Here is a 17,105-nt window from a genome sequence, read left to right as displayed (position 1 = left end):
GCTGCTGCTTCCTCCTCCTCCTCCTCCTCTTGCAGGTTGCGAAGTCTTGCAAAGCCTCCCAACTAGGGCGGAGGAGGGGGCTCAACTTAGGTGCCCGGCACCGCCGGGTCCCCCGCCCCAGACTCTCCGGCACACACACACACACACACACACACACACACACACACACACACACACACGGGGGTGAAGCAGATCCCGGCGCCGCAGAGTTGCAAAAGCGAGGAGGAGACGGAGAGCGGCCGGGCACGGAGCGGGGAGGCCGGGCCGAGGGCAGCGCGGAGCCGGCTGGCCGCGCCGGGCGGGCAGCGGCAGGGGCGGGTGCTTCCCTTCGCAGTCAGAGTTTTAGTCACTTGGTAGTTTCTCCGGGCATCGCAGAGTTTGGGGTGGGCTCGGGGATTATATTTTTTGCTTGTTTGATCGCTTGGGTGTTTTGGGGCGGCAGGGGAGGGGGGGGGTGGCTGAGCTTTGAACACGGCCCCTACCTCCTCGCTCCTCCCCTGGAGAGCAGCCCAATTTCCACCGCGGAGGGAGGAGAAAGGGGTGGTGTGCGTGTATGTATGCATGTGTGTGCGCAGGGGGAGGGAGGAGGTAAAAAAAAATAAATATCCTCCCTCTCTCCCAAGTTGCGGCCTCACCCAGCGAGCCGTCGGTGCGCGGCGGACAAAGCCAAGCCCCGCGCCGGGCGCCGGCCCCGAGCGTGCGCGGCCGCGGGGCGGTGCGCGCCGCCGTGCCGGGCTCCGCGGGCTGCGCCGGGGGGCGGCTCGGCCGCGAGAGGGGCGCTCCTGCCGCCCTGCACAGACGGTCAAGATGAGCCCTCCAGGCCTCTAAAGCTCTGTATTTATTGTTGTGTCGTCCCCCTCCCCACCCTCCCTCCACCCACCCCTTTGCCCAGGTTGGAGGAGGGTTTAAAAGGCAGGTGTGTTGGAGGCCGCTCGCCATGTCCAGATCCGGGGACAGGACCTCCACCTTCGACCCCAGCCACAGCGACAACCTGCTGCACGGCCTCAACCTGCTGTGGAGGAAGCAGCTCTTCTGCGACGTGACCCTGACGGCCCAGGGCCAGCAGTTTCACTGCCACAAGGCCGTGCTGGCCTCCTGCTCCCAGTACTTCCGATCCCTCTTCTCCAGCGGCGGCGGGAGCAGCGGCCACCCCCACGCCCTGGGGCTGGGGCCCGGCGCCCAGGACGGGCTGGGGGGCCCGCCAAAAGACCCGCAGCCGCAGCCCCCCGAGGAGCCCGGCACGCCGTCCTCCTCCCCAGAGGACAAGCTGCTGGCCAGCCCGCGGGCCATCAACAACCTGGTGCTGCAGGGCTGCTCATCCATCGGGCTGCGCCTGGTGCTGGAGTATCTGTACACGGCCAACGTGACCCTCTCCCTGGACACGGTGGAGGAGGTGCTGTCGGTCAGCAAGATCCTGCACATCCCGCAGGTCACCAAGCTGTGCGTGCAGTTCCTCAACGACCAGATCTCGGTGCAGAACTACAAGCAGGTGTGCAAGATCGCCGCTCTGCACGGCCTGGAAGAGACCAAGAAGCTGGCCAACAAGTACCTGGTGGAGGACGTGCTGCTGCTCAACTTCGAGGAGATGCGCGCCCTGCTCGACTCGCTGCCCCCCCCCGTGGAGTCGGAGCTGGCGCTTTTCCAGATGTCCGTGCTCTGGCTGGAGCACGACCGCGAGACCCGCATGCAGTACGCCCCGGACCTCATGAAGCGCCTCCGCTTCGCCCTCATCCCGGCGCCGGAGCTGGTGGAGCGGGTCCAGTCGGTGGATTTCATGCGCACCGACCCCGTGTGCCAGAAGCTGCTGCTGGACGCCATGAACTACCACCTGATGCCCTTCAGGCAGCACTGCCGGCAGAGCCTGGCCAGCAGGTGAGGCGCGCCGCGGGGGTGGGCAGGGCTGCCGCCTCGGCCGCTGCCGCGGAGCCGGGGGCGCGGGCGGCCCCGACGGGGCGCGGGGCCGGGGCGGCGGGGAGCGGGACGAGCTGCCCGCCCCCGCGGAGCGGCGCCGCCAAACTTTTTGTCCCCTCCGCGCGGCGGAGCGGGGCGGCCGGGGCGGGAGGCCCCGCCGCCGGCTTCCCGGGAGGCGCGGAGTTTGCGCGGCGGGAGGCCCGGGGCGCGCGGGGAGGAGGCGACGGCGGCGGCGGCGCGACTGGCGTCGGGGCTGAGCGCCGCGGCGCGTCCGGCTCTGGCCGTGACCCCCGGCTCCGCAACGCGGGAGCGCGAACGGGAGGCTTCACCGTGCGGGGGAAAGTCCGTGATTTGAAACCCCGTTCTAATTATTTATTGCAAACCGTGAGGTTTTTTTTCCTTTCCATTTTTACTCCTTAATGAGGAGTTGCATCTTCAGGGCATTTCAAGCTATAATATCCAAGTCCTCAGTCTACTTAATTATTTTTATAAATAATCTTATTATTCACACACATTCTCGTATTACTGGTGTTCAGATAATGTCCGTATTGGGCATGAAAACTTGTGACTTCATGGTGTTTATATCTATGACATGTCAGTTATTTTCATTTAATAAGGTAATGAATCATGATGTCAAAGACTGACAATATGAGGTTGGTGTTAGGAACTAGAAGCATGGCGTATAGTTTAATGAATAGTAAATATACCCTAAATGAAGAGGACATTTATTTTTCTCCCTTTAAAATACATTTATACTTCATTTCATTCAAAAATGGAAAGATAATACCATCCTCCAAATACGGTGACTCAGCAGTGCAAAAATCAAAGCACACTTAGAATATATTATTCTGCCTTTTAACTAATAGGTGTATATTATTAATGACTAACAGCAAGAAAGAATAGTACATTAATATTTCAGATAATATGCTCAGTGAGTGTTAATGCAGAGAATTCTTTTTATCTTAATTGTAATAGGGACCCTGATGATTTAACTTTAGAAATGCTGTGCCTTCTTTTATTATCTCTAGGTAGCTAGCTCTGTTAGTGTTTTGTGTTGTACCTATTGCCTTACTGTCTAAGTGTTTCTTACTCCTAAGCCCTACAATGAAAAACGAATATAAGCATTGTGCAATGTGAAGTGTTTTTGAGATGCTGCTGTTAGAGCTGGTGTGTATTCTTTACATTTCACTATTCAAAACTGTTGACTCTCAGAATGCAAAATCCACCGGCTCTTCCTTAGTCAAGAGTCTGCACACAGCACCTGGGGCGCGCTGGGGCTCATGTCCTGGTGGATTGCTGAGATACCAGCAGGCGTGGTTCAGCGGTGATACCGTCCAGCTTCACTGGTCCATGTCATTTGAAGGATATGTAGTGGTGTTCTGACCACTGAACTCTTACAAGTGTCATGGATGCTGCAAGAATCTGATACTCCAGCTCCTGGAAGCTGTCTTTTACTTTAAGCAGGAGAGTACACAAAAGGATTGGGCTTTAAGTAGACCTAGATGAGAATCGAAGTTGTACTCATGCAGTTGCTTATGGGAGACTCCAAATACCACATTTATTGTTTGTAATAGGTCTGCATATAGGTGCAGATAATAATATTTCAGAGACCCTTGACTTAGCTGTAATAGGTGAAAACACACCATCACCTTCTCAACTTTAGTGTATGTTTAGTGATGGTATTATAACTATCTTCTATTGATTGAGTTCTCTGGTATCACCGAAGTTAGAGGTAAAACGTTTCAAGTAAGTTGTAATGTGTATTTCTAAAGAAGAGAGATTTAAATGTTAAACCATTGGAGATATTGAAATACTCTGTGATACAGAATACAATTGGTTTATTTTCATTTTGGGTCTTGGATGCTATTCCTGGGAATTTATAACAGTCACTAAGGTCCATCTTTGGGTCTTCATCATGTTAAGGTTTCATCAGACTGCATAAGTATACAAATGTCTTCATAAACATGAAAGAAGAAACAAAAGAAACATACTCCAAACAGCAGAGATTTCCAGACTTGTGTTGCCTGTTCCCCTTAGTTTCTCTAAAACTGTGATTTTGACAGGTTGACATTCAGTAAAATTTTAGTTTAAGGAAAAATACTAGCAAACACTTTCTCAAGTTACTAGTTTGGAAAAGGAAATCTTTAAAGTAACTGGACAATTATGTAAGTGTGCAAATAGGTAAAAATTGTTAAACAGAGAAGGACTTTAAAACTTCATTGCTTGTTTTGTGAGCAGTTGTGACCTTGATAATTTAGAACTTCAAGAAAGGTTTATGAAACATTATTCACAGAAGATTCACACCACCTGTAGAAAGAGATTAATTGTTCCACTTAAGCAGTATAATACATATTAGTGACAGATATAAGCAGCACAGTGGCATAGTCGTCTGCTTACTGCATATTGAAGAAAATAGGAGAATCACACTCAGTATTAGAACTTACCAATAACTTTTTTGCTTTTTAATAATTTTTTTTTGTAGCATGCTACTTAAAAAAAAAAAAAGAGCACATGCACATACATATGTATACACATATGCACACTACAACTTAGGAGTACGCTGGGATTTGACCTATTTGTATTTCTTAAACAAAATGAGTTTATATCAGGAAGCTTAAAGTATGGTCATTCTGCTCTGAAATACAACTGTAAAAATGGCAGTGTTTTCTTTTCTAAACTTGTTCTTTATGTTCTAAATAACGTGCTCGCTTTTCTGACCAGTACCAGTTTCTGCTGTTGTCAGGGTTCGAGGACTAGTGTAACTATGGGAAGCAATTCTGGATCCTAATCTGGTCTGTGCAGCATGAACAGAGTAATTTATAAAGTTTGTTTTACAGATGCAAATCCTGCAGTATTAGTGATGTTTGGTCTAAGAGGTATGTGGTTTGACTTTTGTGTTGCGTTGTCAGGACTCTGTAAAAAAGAGAAAACAGATTTTTACCTGCAGGGAGAGCAGATTTTTTTCTGGGAATTCCTGAGAGAAGGTGAATACTTGAACCCCCTCATTCATTTTTGTAAAATTATTTTTCGAAGTACAGCAGCTAAATGATCATTTTTAAAAAGGTGATGAGTAACATTCCCAACTTCTGAACCCCGCCATACCCTTTTTAACTGGGGATTTTAGCATGGGAGGGGGGTATATCGGCTCTGATCTGGCTTTTAATAAGGTGCTTAACCCTAAGCAAGTTAGTAATTCTGTTGACTTTGATGTCCCTTTTTCAGGTTTACACTGGAACTTTCTGGCTTCGGTGATTTTCACCTAAAATAGGCCTTGGTTTTGCTGTAAAAGCTTCTTGAGGCATAATCAGTTTTGACATCAGTAGAAAAAAATCCAGTTGTTTTCATCACAGAGTGGATTGGGCCCATTACAGTGATCCTGAACTTATTACAGTAACTCTGGCTTAAATGATTTTGGCTATCCCTGAGAGATACAGGTAACTATTTCACGTTTTCTGTAATTCTCAGGAAAAAAATGCATTTAAGTAAAAAAGAATGTTCATCCTCCAGTTATTTTTTTGACTCTCAGGACTTTACTACAGCATTTAGTTGATCAAAACGTCTCTGTGCTTTATTAACTAATCTCATATATGTGATATAATGCACATTGTACTTCCACAATTTTAAGAAAGAATTTGACTTTTAAAGATGAACAAGGTAGTAAGAATTATTACTGCTTCCATGTCGACTTGCAACAATGAAAATGGTTAAAAACATACCACTAGTACGAAACTCTTAGTTTGTAGATTGCGTTTGATTTGTGCTAGTAGATAATACAGCTATAGACAGAAAAAGTAGAATTACAGAAAAAAATAAATGTACAGGGCTTATTATCAATGTTTTACAGAAAGATTGTTACCTTTTCATAATACATTGTGCCGATCTTACAGTTTCACTTGCTTGTAACTACAGTTAGGTGTGTTTCAGAGAGCCATAGTAAGATACGCAGGGTGGGAAGAGGCAGTCCGTTACGGCCTGGAGTTGTTTATCAGTTGCAGAGCACTTGCAACTCCTACTGAAATCATTAGGGATTGGGGCTGGTAAGCTCCTTTCAGCATTTGAAGGCACAGCAGCAAGTAGACGGCTCTACAGCTAAATCAGGCAACTGAAGGCAGAGGAGAGTGAGGAAAGTAAAGCTGGGAGAGAAGGAAAATGCAGAAAGAGAAAGGAAATAAGATACCCCAGGGGAGAGACAAGGCATAAATAATGGAAGCAAGGAAGTACAAATGAAGGAAAAGAGGAGAGAAAGAAGTACAGTTTTGAAGGGAGGCGAGAGAAAGAATGAAAGAATACCAAAGAGGAGAATAGACAAACAAAGAAAAACAGGCAGATAAAAAGAAGAGAGTGAATGAAACAAAAGAAAAAACTAATTCTTGGCAAAAACAGCTTCTCTGTCAGTGACAGCTAAGTATTTCAGTTTCTGGAAAAGCTATTTCAGATGTGGGGGAGGAAAAATGGATGGGGATCAACCAACTGACCTGAGGTGGGAAAAGTCGTAGGCAGGAAATACAGAATTAAAGAGTGAAAGAGCGAGGAGGAAAATAAAAAGACAGAGCAGCAAGAAGGCGAAGTCTGACCATGCTGTCTATTTACGGGATTCAGCCCAGTCCTGCACTGCAGCTGGGTCTGTGCGTTCTTGTACTTTTGTTCCCTGGACTAACAGACCTTAGAGGGAGACTAGACATGCGAATGCTGGTCCTGCTGAAGCTAACTTGGGGGCGGAGGGACTGCTTTACTTTCAGTGGGGACAGGGCTTCCTGCGGACTGTTGTGCTGCTTAATTTGTTGTCGTTTGCAGTAATGTTAAGCAGTGACAGGTGATGTGACCGGCTTTCACATGGTAGGAGGGTGGTAACTTGATGAAGAGTGCAAATGTAAAGTCACGAACAGTGTGAGACCCCAGCACTTATGTGGAAGTCTGTTTTATTTTATTACTGAGTAGATTAAAAATTTGAAGAAACTGGTTACATGTCTTGGCAATTAAATAATTTCCTTCCCAATATGCTGTATTTGTCCACAAATTTGGCAAACTACAGTTCAGTTTGACTTATTTTTCTTCTAAGGTTTTCACAGGATCTCTGGGGAGGAGGACTGGTGGCTGCAAAAACATTTTGCTTGTTTTTCACTGAATTACATTGTCATGTGTTGTAGCAGCTAGCCACCTGACTGTTCCTTTGTGATCCCAAATCCAGTGTTTGGATTTGTAAGTAGTATTTATACCCGTGGTTTACTGCAAGTGAGAAATATTTCAGATCCAAAACTAACGTCTGGATAAAAGTCATACCTTGATGAATTGTTAACATTTGGATGAAGTGAATGTGAGCCTCCGGTTTGTTTCAGTGGGCTTGGGAGCAGGTCTTGTGCACCTGAATTAATATCGGTGAATTGTACCCATGCCAGGACTCTCTCAGCTGAGCTGCAGGATGGAGACTGACACATTAGAGGGAAGTGAACCACAGAACTGTAGTCAGTTTAATCCTAGTTAGTCTCACCTACTTGCCTTACTTGCCTTATGTGCATTCATTGCCTGTAGAGACAGGCTGGTGCTGAAGTGTCAGTGCTTAAATATTGGGGAGGGAGGGAGAAAGAGAACTCAGATAACTGTCAGAGGGGGCACTCTTGTCTTAAGATGACTGCTGGGGGTCAAGACTGTCCTTCAGAGTCTACTTAAAGACACAACTGTCCTGAATGGTGAAATACTTGAGAAAGGTGTGGCATTGGTGATAGCCAGTTTCTCAGCCCAGTTATAGTACCCATTACGAGAAACATAATTTATAAGGAGTGTTTTAATGGTCTCTTTTATGGGCAACTGTCTTTCTAACAGCTGCAGATAGACAAAGAAGAAGGTGCCAGGTTATCATGTGCAGGTATTCTCCTTCTCCTGCCAGCTTGGGTCCCTCTCAGAGGTACCTAGCTGGGGTGGTTCTCCTTTGTTAACCCTCAGCCCCTCCGAATTTATGTCTCTAGGCAGCACATAGTCCCCATTTCTCCAGCTTCTACCCCATCTCCTGCCCTCCCTTGCTGCAGAATTCATTTTCTCAAATCCCCCTGCTTCAAAGCCTTTTGAACACCCAAATTACTTGCTTTTCCTTACCAGTCTCTCCTTCATGGGCCCCTTGTTGCTTCCGTACCACTCTGCCCACTCTGCCCCAGTCCACCAGATCAAGTCTTCCCCAGATGTGTCCTACCTGAGCTTCCCCTCCTCCTACCCTGTCCCTTCTCCTAATTGCCCTCCTCCAGGCTCTCCACTTCACTGCTGGTCTCTGCTCCCAGCCTCTCTGCTCAATGAGAAGCAGCTTCTTCACCCTCTGACTGCCGCAGCAAGCCAAGCTGGTCCTTCTCCTCCTCCTTGTCCTACAGGAGTGGGGCCTGCTTTTGCTTCTGGCAAGGGTGGGGGTAGGGGGTTCAGAAATGGAGGCACAGGCTGCATTTATCCAAATTCACCTGCCAGAACCCCAAAGGCAGAGTAGTAGAAGATGGAAAACATACACCTGGTACTTGTGTAGAAGGCTGCAGTGCAGGGTGGTATTTGCACCCTTGTCCCTTTCTATGCACAGATATACACACATGTGCAGATGTAATCTGCATTTCTAAGCTCTTTTTCTAAGAGCGTAATTCCTAACTATATTCCAACACCTCTTGTTCTAGAGGAAAAATGAAATCATTTTAGAAAAAGACAATCTAGTTAAACCACTCAAACTCAGGGCAAAATGCCTGAGAGAATGTGAATGTCCTCAAATGCCATACTTCAGCAAAGGTCCCTCTTTGCACCATCTGCAACAGTCTGTGCAGCTCATTTACAAATCCTGCGAGTCCCAAAAGGCATGGAGCTGTCTCCCATAAGCTCTTGTGCTATGCTTGCCCACTTTGGCAACGCAATCCCAGATTATCGTGTCAGGGAGCTCTTGGCTCACGGATAGTGTAGAGCCTCCTAAATAAAGAAGCTCCCTATGGAACAAAGTCCTCGAGGTATGATTTATACTGAGGGAGCACCTTTTACAAATGCTGCATCGCACACAGCTGTCTGCGTGTCCTATCTGTGGCTTTTCCGTTCTCTCTTTCTGTGATGTTCATCCCCCTCCCATGGAGAGCAGAGGTGTAGAGGAGAGGGTCCTGCAGACCCCTGCTGTGTTTGGACTTTTGAGGACCTGCTGCGGCCTTGAGTCACTGTAGTTCTTCCTCAGAGAGGAGGAAATCAGAGGTTCTGAGTGTGTAATTACTGACCGCTAAAAGGAACAGAGCTGCCTCAGTGCAATTACTGTACTCAAGAGAGAGTACAGTGAGCCTTCTGGGGAGGTGTGTGGGGGGGACCAAGGAGAACAAAGAACATAAAATTAACAGAAAATAATTTTCTGGGAAAAAAAAGCATTGGTTCTGTTAAACTCACGTTATGGAAAAATTCCTCATGGTCTGTAAAAAAAATACCATTTTATCTATTTAGACAACTCTTAGGAAAAGCAGCCAAGATTCTGTGTTTTTTTACAAATCAAAGCAGTTTCATACCTAGGAAAGGCTATCATTATCCTTTTGCAAAGTATATCCTGAATAAAAGTTTTGGGTTGGACTCAACGGCTCTGTAAACATCTCTTTCTACAGCTGATTTTGTTGAAACAGATCCTGCCTGGTATTATAGGGTTTAGCAAATTACCAGCTAAAGAACTTACAGAATATGGGAAGCTGAAATCCATTATTAAATACCTCCTGGCATCAATTTTCATATTTGTTGGCTTCCTGAAATTTTCTTTAAAGACTGTCATGCCTAGTACTGTTACTAGTCAACACTTTTTGCTGTATTCTTGGAAAGCAGACAATGAACTTTGAGCAAATACTCTCAGCTGCCAAGTTCAACGGAAACAGGCTGTTTGCAGTGAAGCTGGAAGAAAATAGAAGTTGATGCCACAGTTGGTTCTTCCTGTCTTCCCCTCGCTGCTGCCTCCTTTCAGAAAAAAAGCCAGTGCAAAAAGTAACAAGTCATAGTTTATATGAGGCAGCAGCAAATTCTGTTTCTTCTCTTCAGCTCCCTGATGAAAAGGAGACTCAGCTGGGGAGGACACAGCCTCTGATGCAGAGACCTCCTATAGTCATATTCATCCAAAATATAATCAAGCAAGAAAGGAGCTTTCTGACTTTTCAGTCTACAATGTCAATAAAAAGAGTTGGTTGAAATTTTCTATGAGAAAAATGCAGATTTGACCACATTCTATAAACATTTCCATGTCCACTTCTGTCAAAAGAAGAAAAAAAGGAGGAGGTGGGAAAGGAAAAAAAAAATTAAATATTTTCTTCAGTTTTATTTTAAAAATTATTCAGGACCAAGGGGATTTCTTCAAGATTTTACAGAATTGCCAACAATATGGAAAACAAGTTCTTCTAATAAGATGCATGACACGGGAGGTTTTGTGACTCATTTACCAAAATAAGCTCTACTAGTAAAATTCCTTTCATTCAAATCCCTTACAATGCTTCATGCATTCACTGAGTTGTTAGTAAGGTTATCTTTAGCGCTCAGATCTCAATGAATTTAGAAAGACTTGTGCTCAGATGATCTGTTTTGCGGATATCATCATTACAGGAAGTACAGAAAGCAATGAGGTCTGCGACAGCAGTGCAGGAACTATGATTCCTAACAAACTTCTGGAAAAAGAAGTTGCTTGCGGCGTAGTTGTGACGTAAGAAGAGCGGTACCTTTGAGAAAGGAGAGATTCGGGAAGATAAGCTCGGCTGACTCTTCATGATGTCACGCGGACAAAGAAAGCATCTATTAAAGCCTGTCTCCAGCTATAGGGAACAGCGGTTTCATGTACAGATACAGCGACCTTGGCAAGCTTCCATATAGGAAAGCTACTGAGAGTCTTTCTGAAGAAGTGGTACCAATCTCCTGTCAGCATGAGGAATAAGCTGGTAATGCAGCGAGACAATGATGAAAAGGACATTACTGCGTGTTCCTCCCAAAGAAACACTGATGATAGATATCACTCTTCTGGGATAGTTGGCCACTCTTCTACTATCTATTAGTTCAGAGGATCTTATCCTGAACTGAAGGGATACTCACTTTAAATATCTTCCAGCTAAAAAAATACCCTAACTCTTCAGGATTTACTTAGGGACGATTCTAAATTAGTAACAGCAGTGGGACTGGATTCACAAACAAAAATCAGGTATACACAGTACCAAACACACTACCAGTCATTTTAATACAGGGAATGGAAAATTGCTTGGCCGCTATAGAAATAAAGGCATTTAAAGGAAACTTTAAAAGCTTAACCAGTAACCTTGCAACATGTAAAGTGCGGCCTATTGGACAAAATACATCAGATTGATTCACTTACCCTTAAACTTTTGCTTTTTAGATAGAGACAAAGGGGAGAAATTGCTTCTGAAGCAACCAGTTACTTTCCTTTTTTCTAATGCATGTGTTTGTTAAATAAATAAAATGCACAAAAGTGCATTTTAAAGTGCAATAAGTAAAATGCACTTTGGACACAAGTGAAAAATGCTTGAGTAGATGCCCACAGCACATCATTCCCACAACTTAGTATTTAGGCTCCCAACCTTTAGTCTATCAGAAAATCAGCAGGGCTTTCCTCTGGTTACGCAACACAGGAAATGACTAGGAAAACAGCTGTGTCTTGGACATCACTGAACCTGTTTAGTGAATGCTACTGTGAGCTCTGCTGCAATGAAAACATTTATTCTGGGAGTTCTGTTAAGCATGCTTATAAAGAGAATGAAAAGATGAAAATGAGAAGCTTCATGTTACTAAAGTGAATGGTAAGACTGCTTTTCAGGTACATTATTAATATTAGTAGAAAGTTTATTCACATTCTGTCTGGTATGTCTTCAGTGATAGCACCCTTAGAAGAGTTAGAAAAAGAAATGCATTCATAAAGAAGCACTTCTATATTCATTGTATTTTTGAACTATTTTGAACCTAAGAACCAAGTCATTTCTTGGTCAGAATTTGCAAGAGACGTAGATAATCCGTAGCATGCTTTAGGTTTTGACAGAATTTATATATTCAGTTTTGACAAAATTTAGGTATTCTTTCAGGAAAGAATTTTGCCCTTAAGAAGAAGAATATTCCTGGTGGGTCAGAGTTCCAGCAGCACTCTGTATCTGTAGGACTTGATCTGATTGCTATGCAAGTTTAGGTCCTTCCCCTGGCTGTTTTATGGGATTGTGAGGAGATTCTGGATGTCTATTCACCTATAAATAGCAATGTTCATTAATTCACTTAAGTGATAATAAAGCCTCACAAATTTTTTATGTCCAAAATGAAATTTACATTGTATCTTATGGCTTTTGCCAAATTCACAGTTAAACCCTGGATTATGATATTTTCTATTAAACATGTGTTGCTGATTATGGCTATCTCTGAAGTCACCTGTGGAAGCCAAAATCCATTGAAATAAGCAGTTTTCCTATGACACCTTTATTGCACTGGATTGCCTATCCAGGACTTGTGAAGGTGATTCCCAAAGATCTCATAACATGCTGTGTGATGGGAAAACAGTTTCTTCAATCATGGGCAAATGGATGTCTGCATCGTCAGCTCAGATCTGCAGGTAACAACCAGCTTCTCCATTCTGTTTCTGTTGGACACTGGTTTGCACAACATTCCTTCAGATGCACTTTTGGTGAAAAAGGATTGCTAAGGACTGTCCTGGTTTTTGAAGATTAAATTATTTCTTCAGGGTTAACCAACAAAAAACGGCAGTCAAGACAGTGTATTTATTTCTTTGCTTATTATGTTGAGGTTGAATTCTAAAGTAATGCTTTGTTTCTGCTGCTAATTAATACAACTCACCTTTTCTATGATTTTTGCTACTTATTGTTTTGACAGTATCACAATATATTGGCCAGTATATACTCCAGTTTCTCAAATCCTTTGACTTTGTGGGTTTTATCCGTATACATAAAATTCACCACACGTTCATGTACTTTTGCTGCATCTGGGCTTGGCTTTGGCTTTTGGCTGTTGTGTTTGAGCCTGAATTCGGTGAGACAAACATCTTAAGTTCAGTTTGGCTCTGCTGCGTATATGGACAGAGCTCAAGCAGGAGTGAGTTTCATGGTCTGAAAAGCCCCTGGCTCGCTCCATACTCAAGCCAAGGTGACAGCCTAAGTTAAAACGGAATGAATGATCTAGATATTTGGGTTTATTATAGCCCTGAGTTAAGAGGAAAATGTAGTTAAAGAGTCTTCCTTCATTTTTTTTTTCACTGATTGCCATAACCACCTTTGTGTCAAAGATAAGTTTTTTCTTTCTGATATCTAACACTACACAATGTGTTAAGAGCTACAGGATTGCCATTTTCTTGTTTTATTCTGTTCTCTTCTCTATGCATTCACTAACTCAGAGAAGGGAGCTTTACTGCATCATTTAAAAAAACTGAAGGAGTCTGGAGCAAATCTGTTGTTTGTGGGGCTTGTTTTCTTGCCTTGCCTGGTAGAATGAACTTCTACTAACTGCCCAGATGAGGAAAACCCAGCAGTGCAAGATTGATGGCTACGTTAATAAAGAAAAATAATCCACAGGAAGAAAATTTCACATTAATGTGGTTTCCCGTAACCTGAGGTTATCAGGGTTGCAGAAGAGTTTTGGGTAGAGGTGGACCTCGGGAGTCTTAAGTTCTGTTACTGTCCTTTCTTTGTAGAATAATGTGAAAATTGTGCTCAGCATTTTGCCCAGTGTTCAGTTAATGCACAGTTTGTTTGGACTTTGAAATAAGTGACCTGATTCTTAGAGCTGATGCACATTTACTGCTACTGTTGAAGTTGGTAGAATTTAAGTATGTTGATGGGTATTCAACATCTCTGAAAAGAAAGCCACTTGCATGAGTTTTCAAATACCTGGGTTTGTGTGCCTAAATCAAACCATGAAAGTTTGAAAATGTTGACCTTAAAATATACTTTGGCTTACAGTCTTGTAATTAGACAAAATACATTTCACACCACATGAGGTGCCCAGGGACTTAATTAAGGTGAATTAAGTGTTTTAAAACCTTTTTTAGAAACTGGGAAGTGTGTGCAGACTAATATATGTATATCAAAGGGAACTAGAGTTTTGGAGTCTAAGTACAAGAAAATGCTTTCAGGACAAGTCGTTCATAAGTTTGTCTCAGCTTTTGGCTGTGACATCAGCCTGCCTGTTCATGGTTAACATTATGTTAGCCTTCCCTGACTGGCACCTGCTACTCTTAATTGAATACAGGATGATCATAATAGTCTTGCTAGGGATACTGTGAACCACGATGTAACTGAATAGTACATATTACACAGTGAAATAAGGACTATGGAAAGAGAGTGTTTCAGCTATAAGGTTAAGTGTTTCAGATGGTAATCCTGAGTTATCTAAATAGCAAATATGCAATAATGCCAAAAGGGGAGAAACTTTATCTTGCTAAGATATTACACATTTTTTTAGATCCTGCTTTTATCATAGTGTTTCATTGAATCACATTTTTATTAATATTTGAAAAGGGCTTCTGCATATAAACAGCAATCATTTCCATGTCTTTCATATTTTAGTACGTATATGCAAGTTAATGTTTTTAGCAGCACTGCTCAGTGCAATGTGAAACACAGATATAGTGTATTCTAATAGAGTTGAGAATTTTTTTCAAAACCTAAAATGTAGGGAGTCACTCCAAAACTTAAAAAGCAGAATTGTCTCCAAAAAAACCACATTGGTTTAAAACATGCATATCTTTAATCACTGCGTTATCTTTACTTAATTCACCAGAAGAGCTCTCAATATAAATTAGTTAAGTTCTATGTATCTTTGAGTAAAACAACCCACAGCTTGTTAGTTATTTGACAGTTCCCTGTGCTTTTGATAGAGACTATGCTGGCTATTACATTCATATTAGATTTTTATTAAGGGCTTCTGTTCATATTACTTCCCATTTTAAGCATTTAAAAAATATATATATATTTTTAAACATTCCTGTATAGCCGTGTCACTCCTTTTGAAGATATAGTAGATTCTCAGATTGTTTAGCTGAAAAAGTATTGTTAAAGATAGTTGCAACTGCCGAAGTCTGGAAACTCGGAGTTACATCTGACATTTCATTCTTCACCTTAACTATTGAGCCTTGGCCATTCATTGGTTTTTCACAGTGCTTTGGAGTTAGAAGGGAGTTTCACAGATGAAAGATGAAAATCAAAATAAACTCCTTTATCAACTAAACCTTGCAAGGGCATTCTGAATTTTACAATACACAGGGAGTTGATTGTGATATAACATACAACACAAGAGGGTTGGAATAAACAATTTATTCTCTATTGTTAGGGATGGCCATGCATAACTGACTTATGGCTCTGGTTTGCTCTGCCACTTGTTACATGTGCAGTCATCCCTAACTTGTACCAAAAATAGTTTGTCATACTCCTGTGTTGCATAGTTTTTATCAAATGTTCTCTCATTAAAAACTTTACTGGGGAGACTGAACGTTTCAGGACACTGGCAACGTTTATGAAAGCTTTCCCCAGAGCTTGGTCTCACTGCGTTGAGTCAGTGCTGACATGACAGTGATCATGAGACAGTTCCCGATATCGCATACAGATATAGTCTGCTGGGCAGGTAACAGCATCTGACAGTAAGTAGGAGGTTGTGTGTCGAGGTCAAAGGCTGGATTGGCAGAAAGCCCTAATGATTGCAGGGGCTCCCGCCAAGCCAGGAGCGAAGCCCGGCGGTGAGGCAGCGTGGCAGCGTAGTGCAGTGCTGCTGCCCATGCTGTTCAGCTCCTGCCCCTAAAGCGAGGGTTTCCATTTCCTGTGCTCGCAGTTCAGGACCTTCCCTGAGCCCTAAATTCATCTGAAAACAAACAAGGCCAGCTGCCAGAGAATTCCCCAGCCATCCTTGTGATAGATGTTGTCTTATTTTGCAGTATCTGCAACCTGTAGTTGTCTTCTGCGTAGCCATTTGAAAGGTTTTATTCCTAAGTGCCGTGTGTCAGCTGTGTGCTCCCTTCCTGAATTAAGTGCATTTTGGGTAGTGTATATATAAAGACAACTGAAAAATAGTGCAACTTATTTCACTTTGTGCAATCTTCTGAAGAAGGGAGTGCAGTCCTGGTACAAGGGTGAATTAGTGCATCACCAGTACGCTTGCAAGGTAATCATTGGTGGCAATGGTTGGTGTGCCTCGGGGATGATGCTCCCTCTGCTGGAGTGCATTACTGAGGTTGGAGCACCTGGCAGAGATTTTACCCTGCCACATGCAACTCTGGTGATGGGGTTTGATTAATGGCATTCTGTGCCTTTCTTTGCCACACACATATGCTAATGACATACAGAGTGCTACAGTGCTGCTATTTTTAGTGGGGAAATATTGCTTTTTGGCAAGAGTGCTTTCTGTCAAATGCATGGTCCCCCTGCACATTCACATCAATGCATTTTTTCCAGGCTACATCACCATCATACTTAGCAGAAACATTTTGGCTGTAGACCTTTGTTTCAGTGTTACCACTCTCCCGCTTAGTACAGCTGATGAAAGTTCAATTATATGTGAAGTGACTATTAAAGCATCAGGACTCATCTGGGGGTCTGGGGCGTCCCCTCCTCTTTTTGCTTACAATTGTGCTAAATCCCTTAATGTTGCAAAGGAATCATCCATTCATCAGGTAGAGTGTTGGAGGCCAGGGTGCAGATAACCGCTTTTATTGCATATGAGACATTGCAGTCCTGTTCTTAGGAACTGCCAGGCAGATTGGGAATCATGGTCACGGTTAATAGCAACGAATTGCCAGCTCTTGATGGGTGGGTAGTCACTCCTTTCAGTGGTTGCCCCCTGGGGGAGAAGGTAGAAAAACAGAGGGAGAGAATTAGAGTGACTTTGCACAGTTGAGCAAGTTCATGCCGCTGGATCAGTGGCAAGCATTGGCAGGGCTCCACTCTGGGGAGGCTCACAACAACATCACAGTCTCATTTTTACCAATTGGTGTTACTATAGCCAGTGGTGCACAGGGGGAGAGCAAAGAGGAGGGGAGGAATGAAGGGGGAAGAGTGAAAGCAAGAGTCTAGACTAAATTAAACAAACAAAAGTGCTTGTAAGTAGCATTTAACCCATAACCATTAGCCCAGTGCTGCTAATTGTACTAAACTATATATCTGAAGTTCAGTGTGTGATTAAAGAGTTGGCTCACAAACTCTCTGCATAACCTTAATTTTTTCAAGGTTCTTTGAGTGTAGAAT

The 17,105-nt window shown here is 43.5% G+C and overlaps 1 protein-coding gene across 1 annotated transcript in view; it reads left to right on the top strand.

The window, feature by feature from the left end:
• The first annotated feature begins 937 nt into the window (after positions 1-937).
• KLHL14 (kelch like family member 14) overlaps positions 938-17,105 on the top strand; it is a 59,872-nt gene continuing 43,704 nt past the window's right edge. The window contains exon 1 of the mRNA XM_067292316.1: positions 938-1,872. Within this exon, the coding sequence (XP_067148417.1) occupies positions 938-1,872 (935 nt within the window). The remainder of the gene's footprint in view (positions 1,873-17,105) is intronic.

Source organism: Apteryx mantelli, chromosome 2 (genome assembly GCF_036417845.1).
Source record: "Apteryx mantelli isolate bAptMan1 chromosome 2, bAptMan1.hap1, whole genome shotgun sequence".
NCBI classification, from domain to species: Eukaryota; Metazoa; Chordata; class Aves; order Apterygiformes; family Apterygidae; genus Apteryx; species Apteryx mantelli.
The sequence above is the reverse complement of the archived record's forward strand: the minus strand, read 5'-3'. Positions and strand labels throughout refer to the sequence as shown.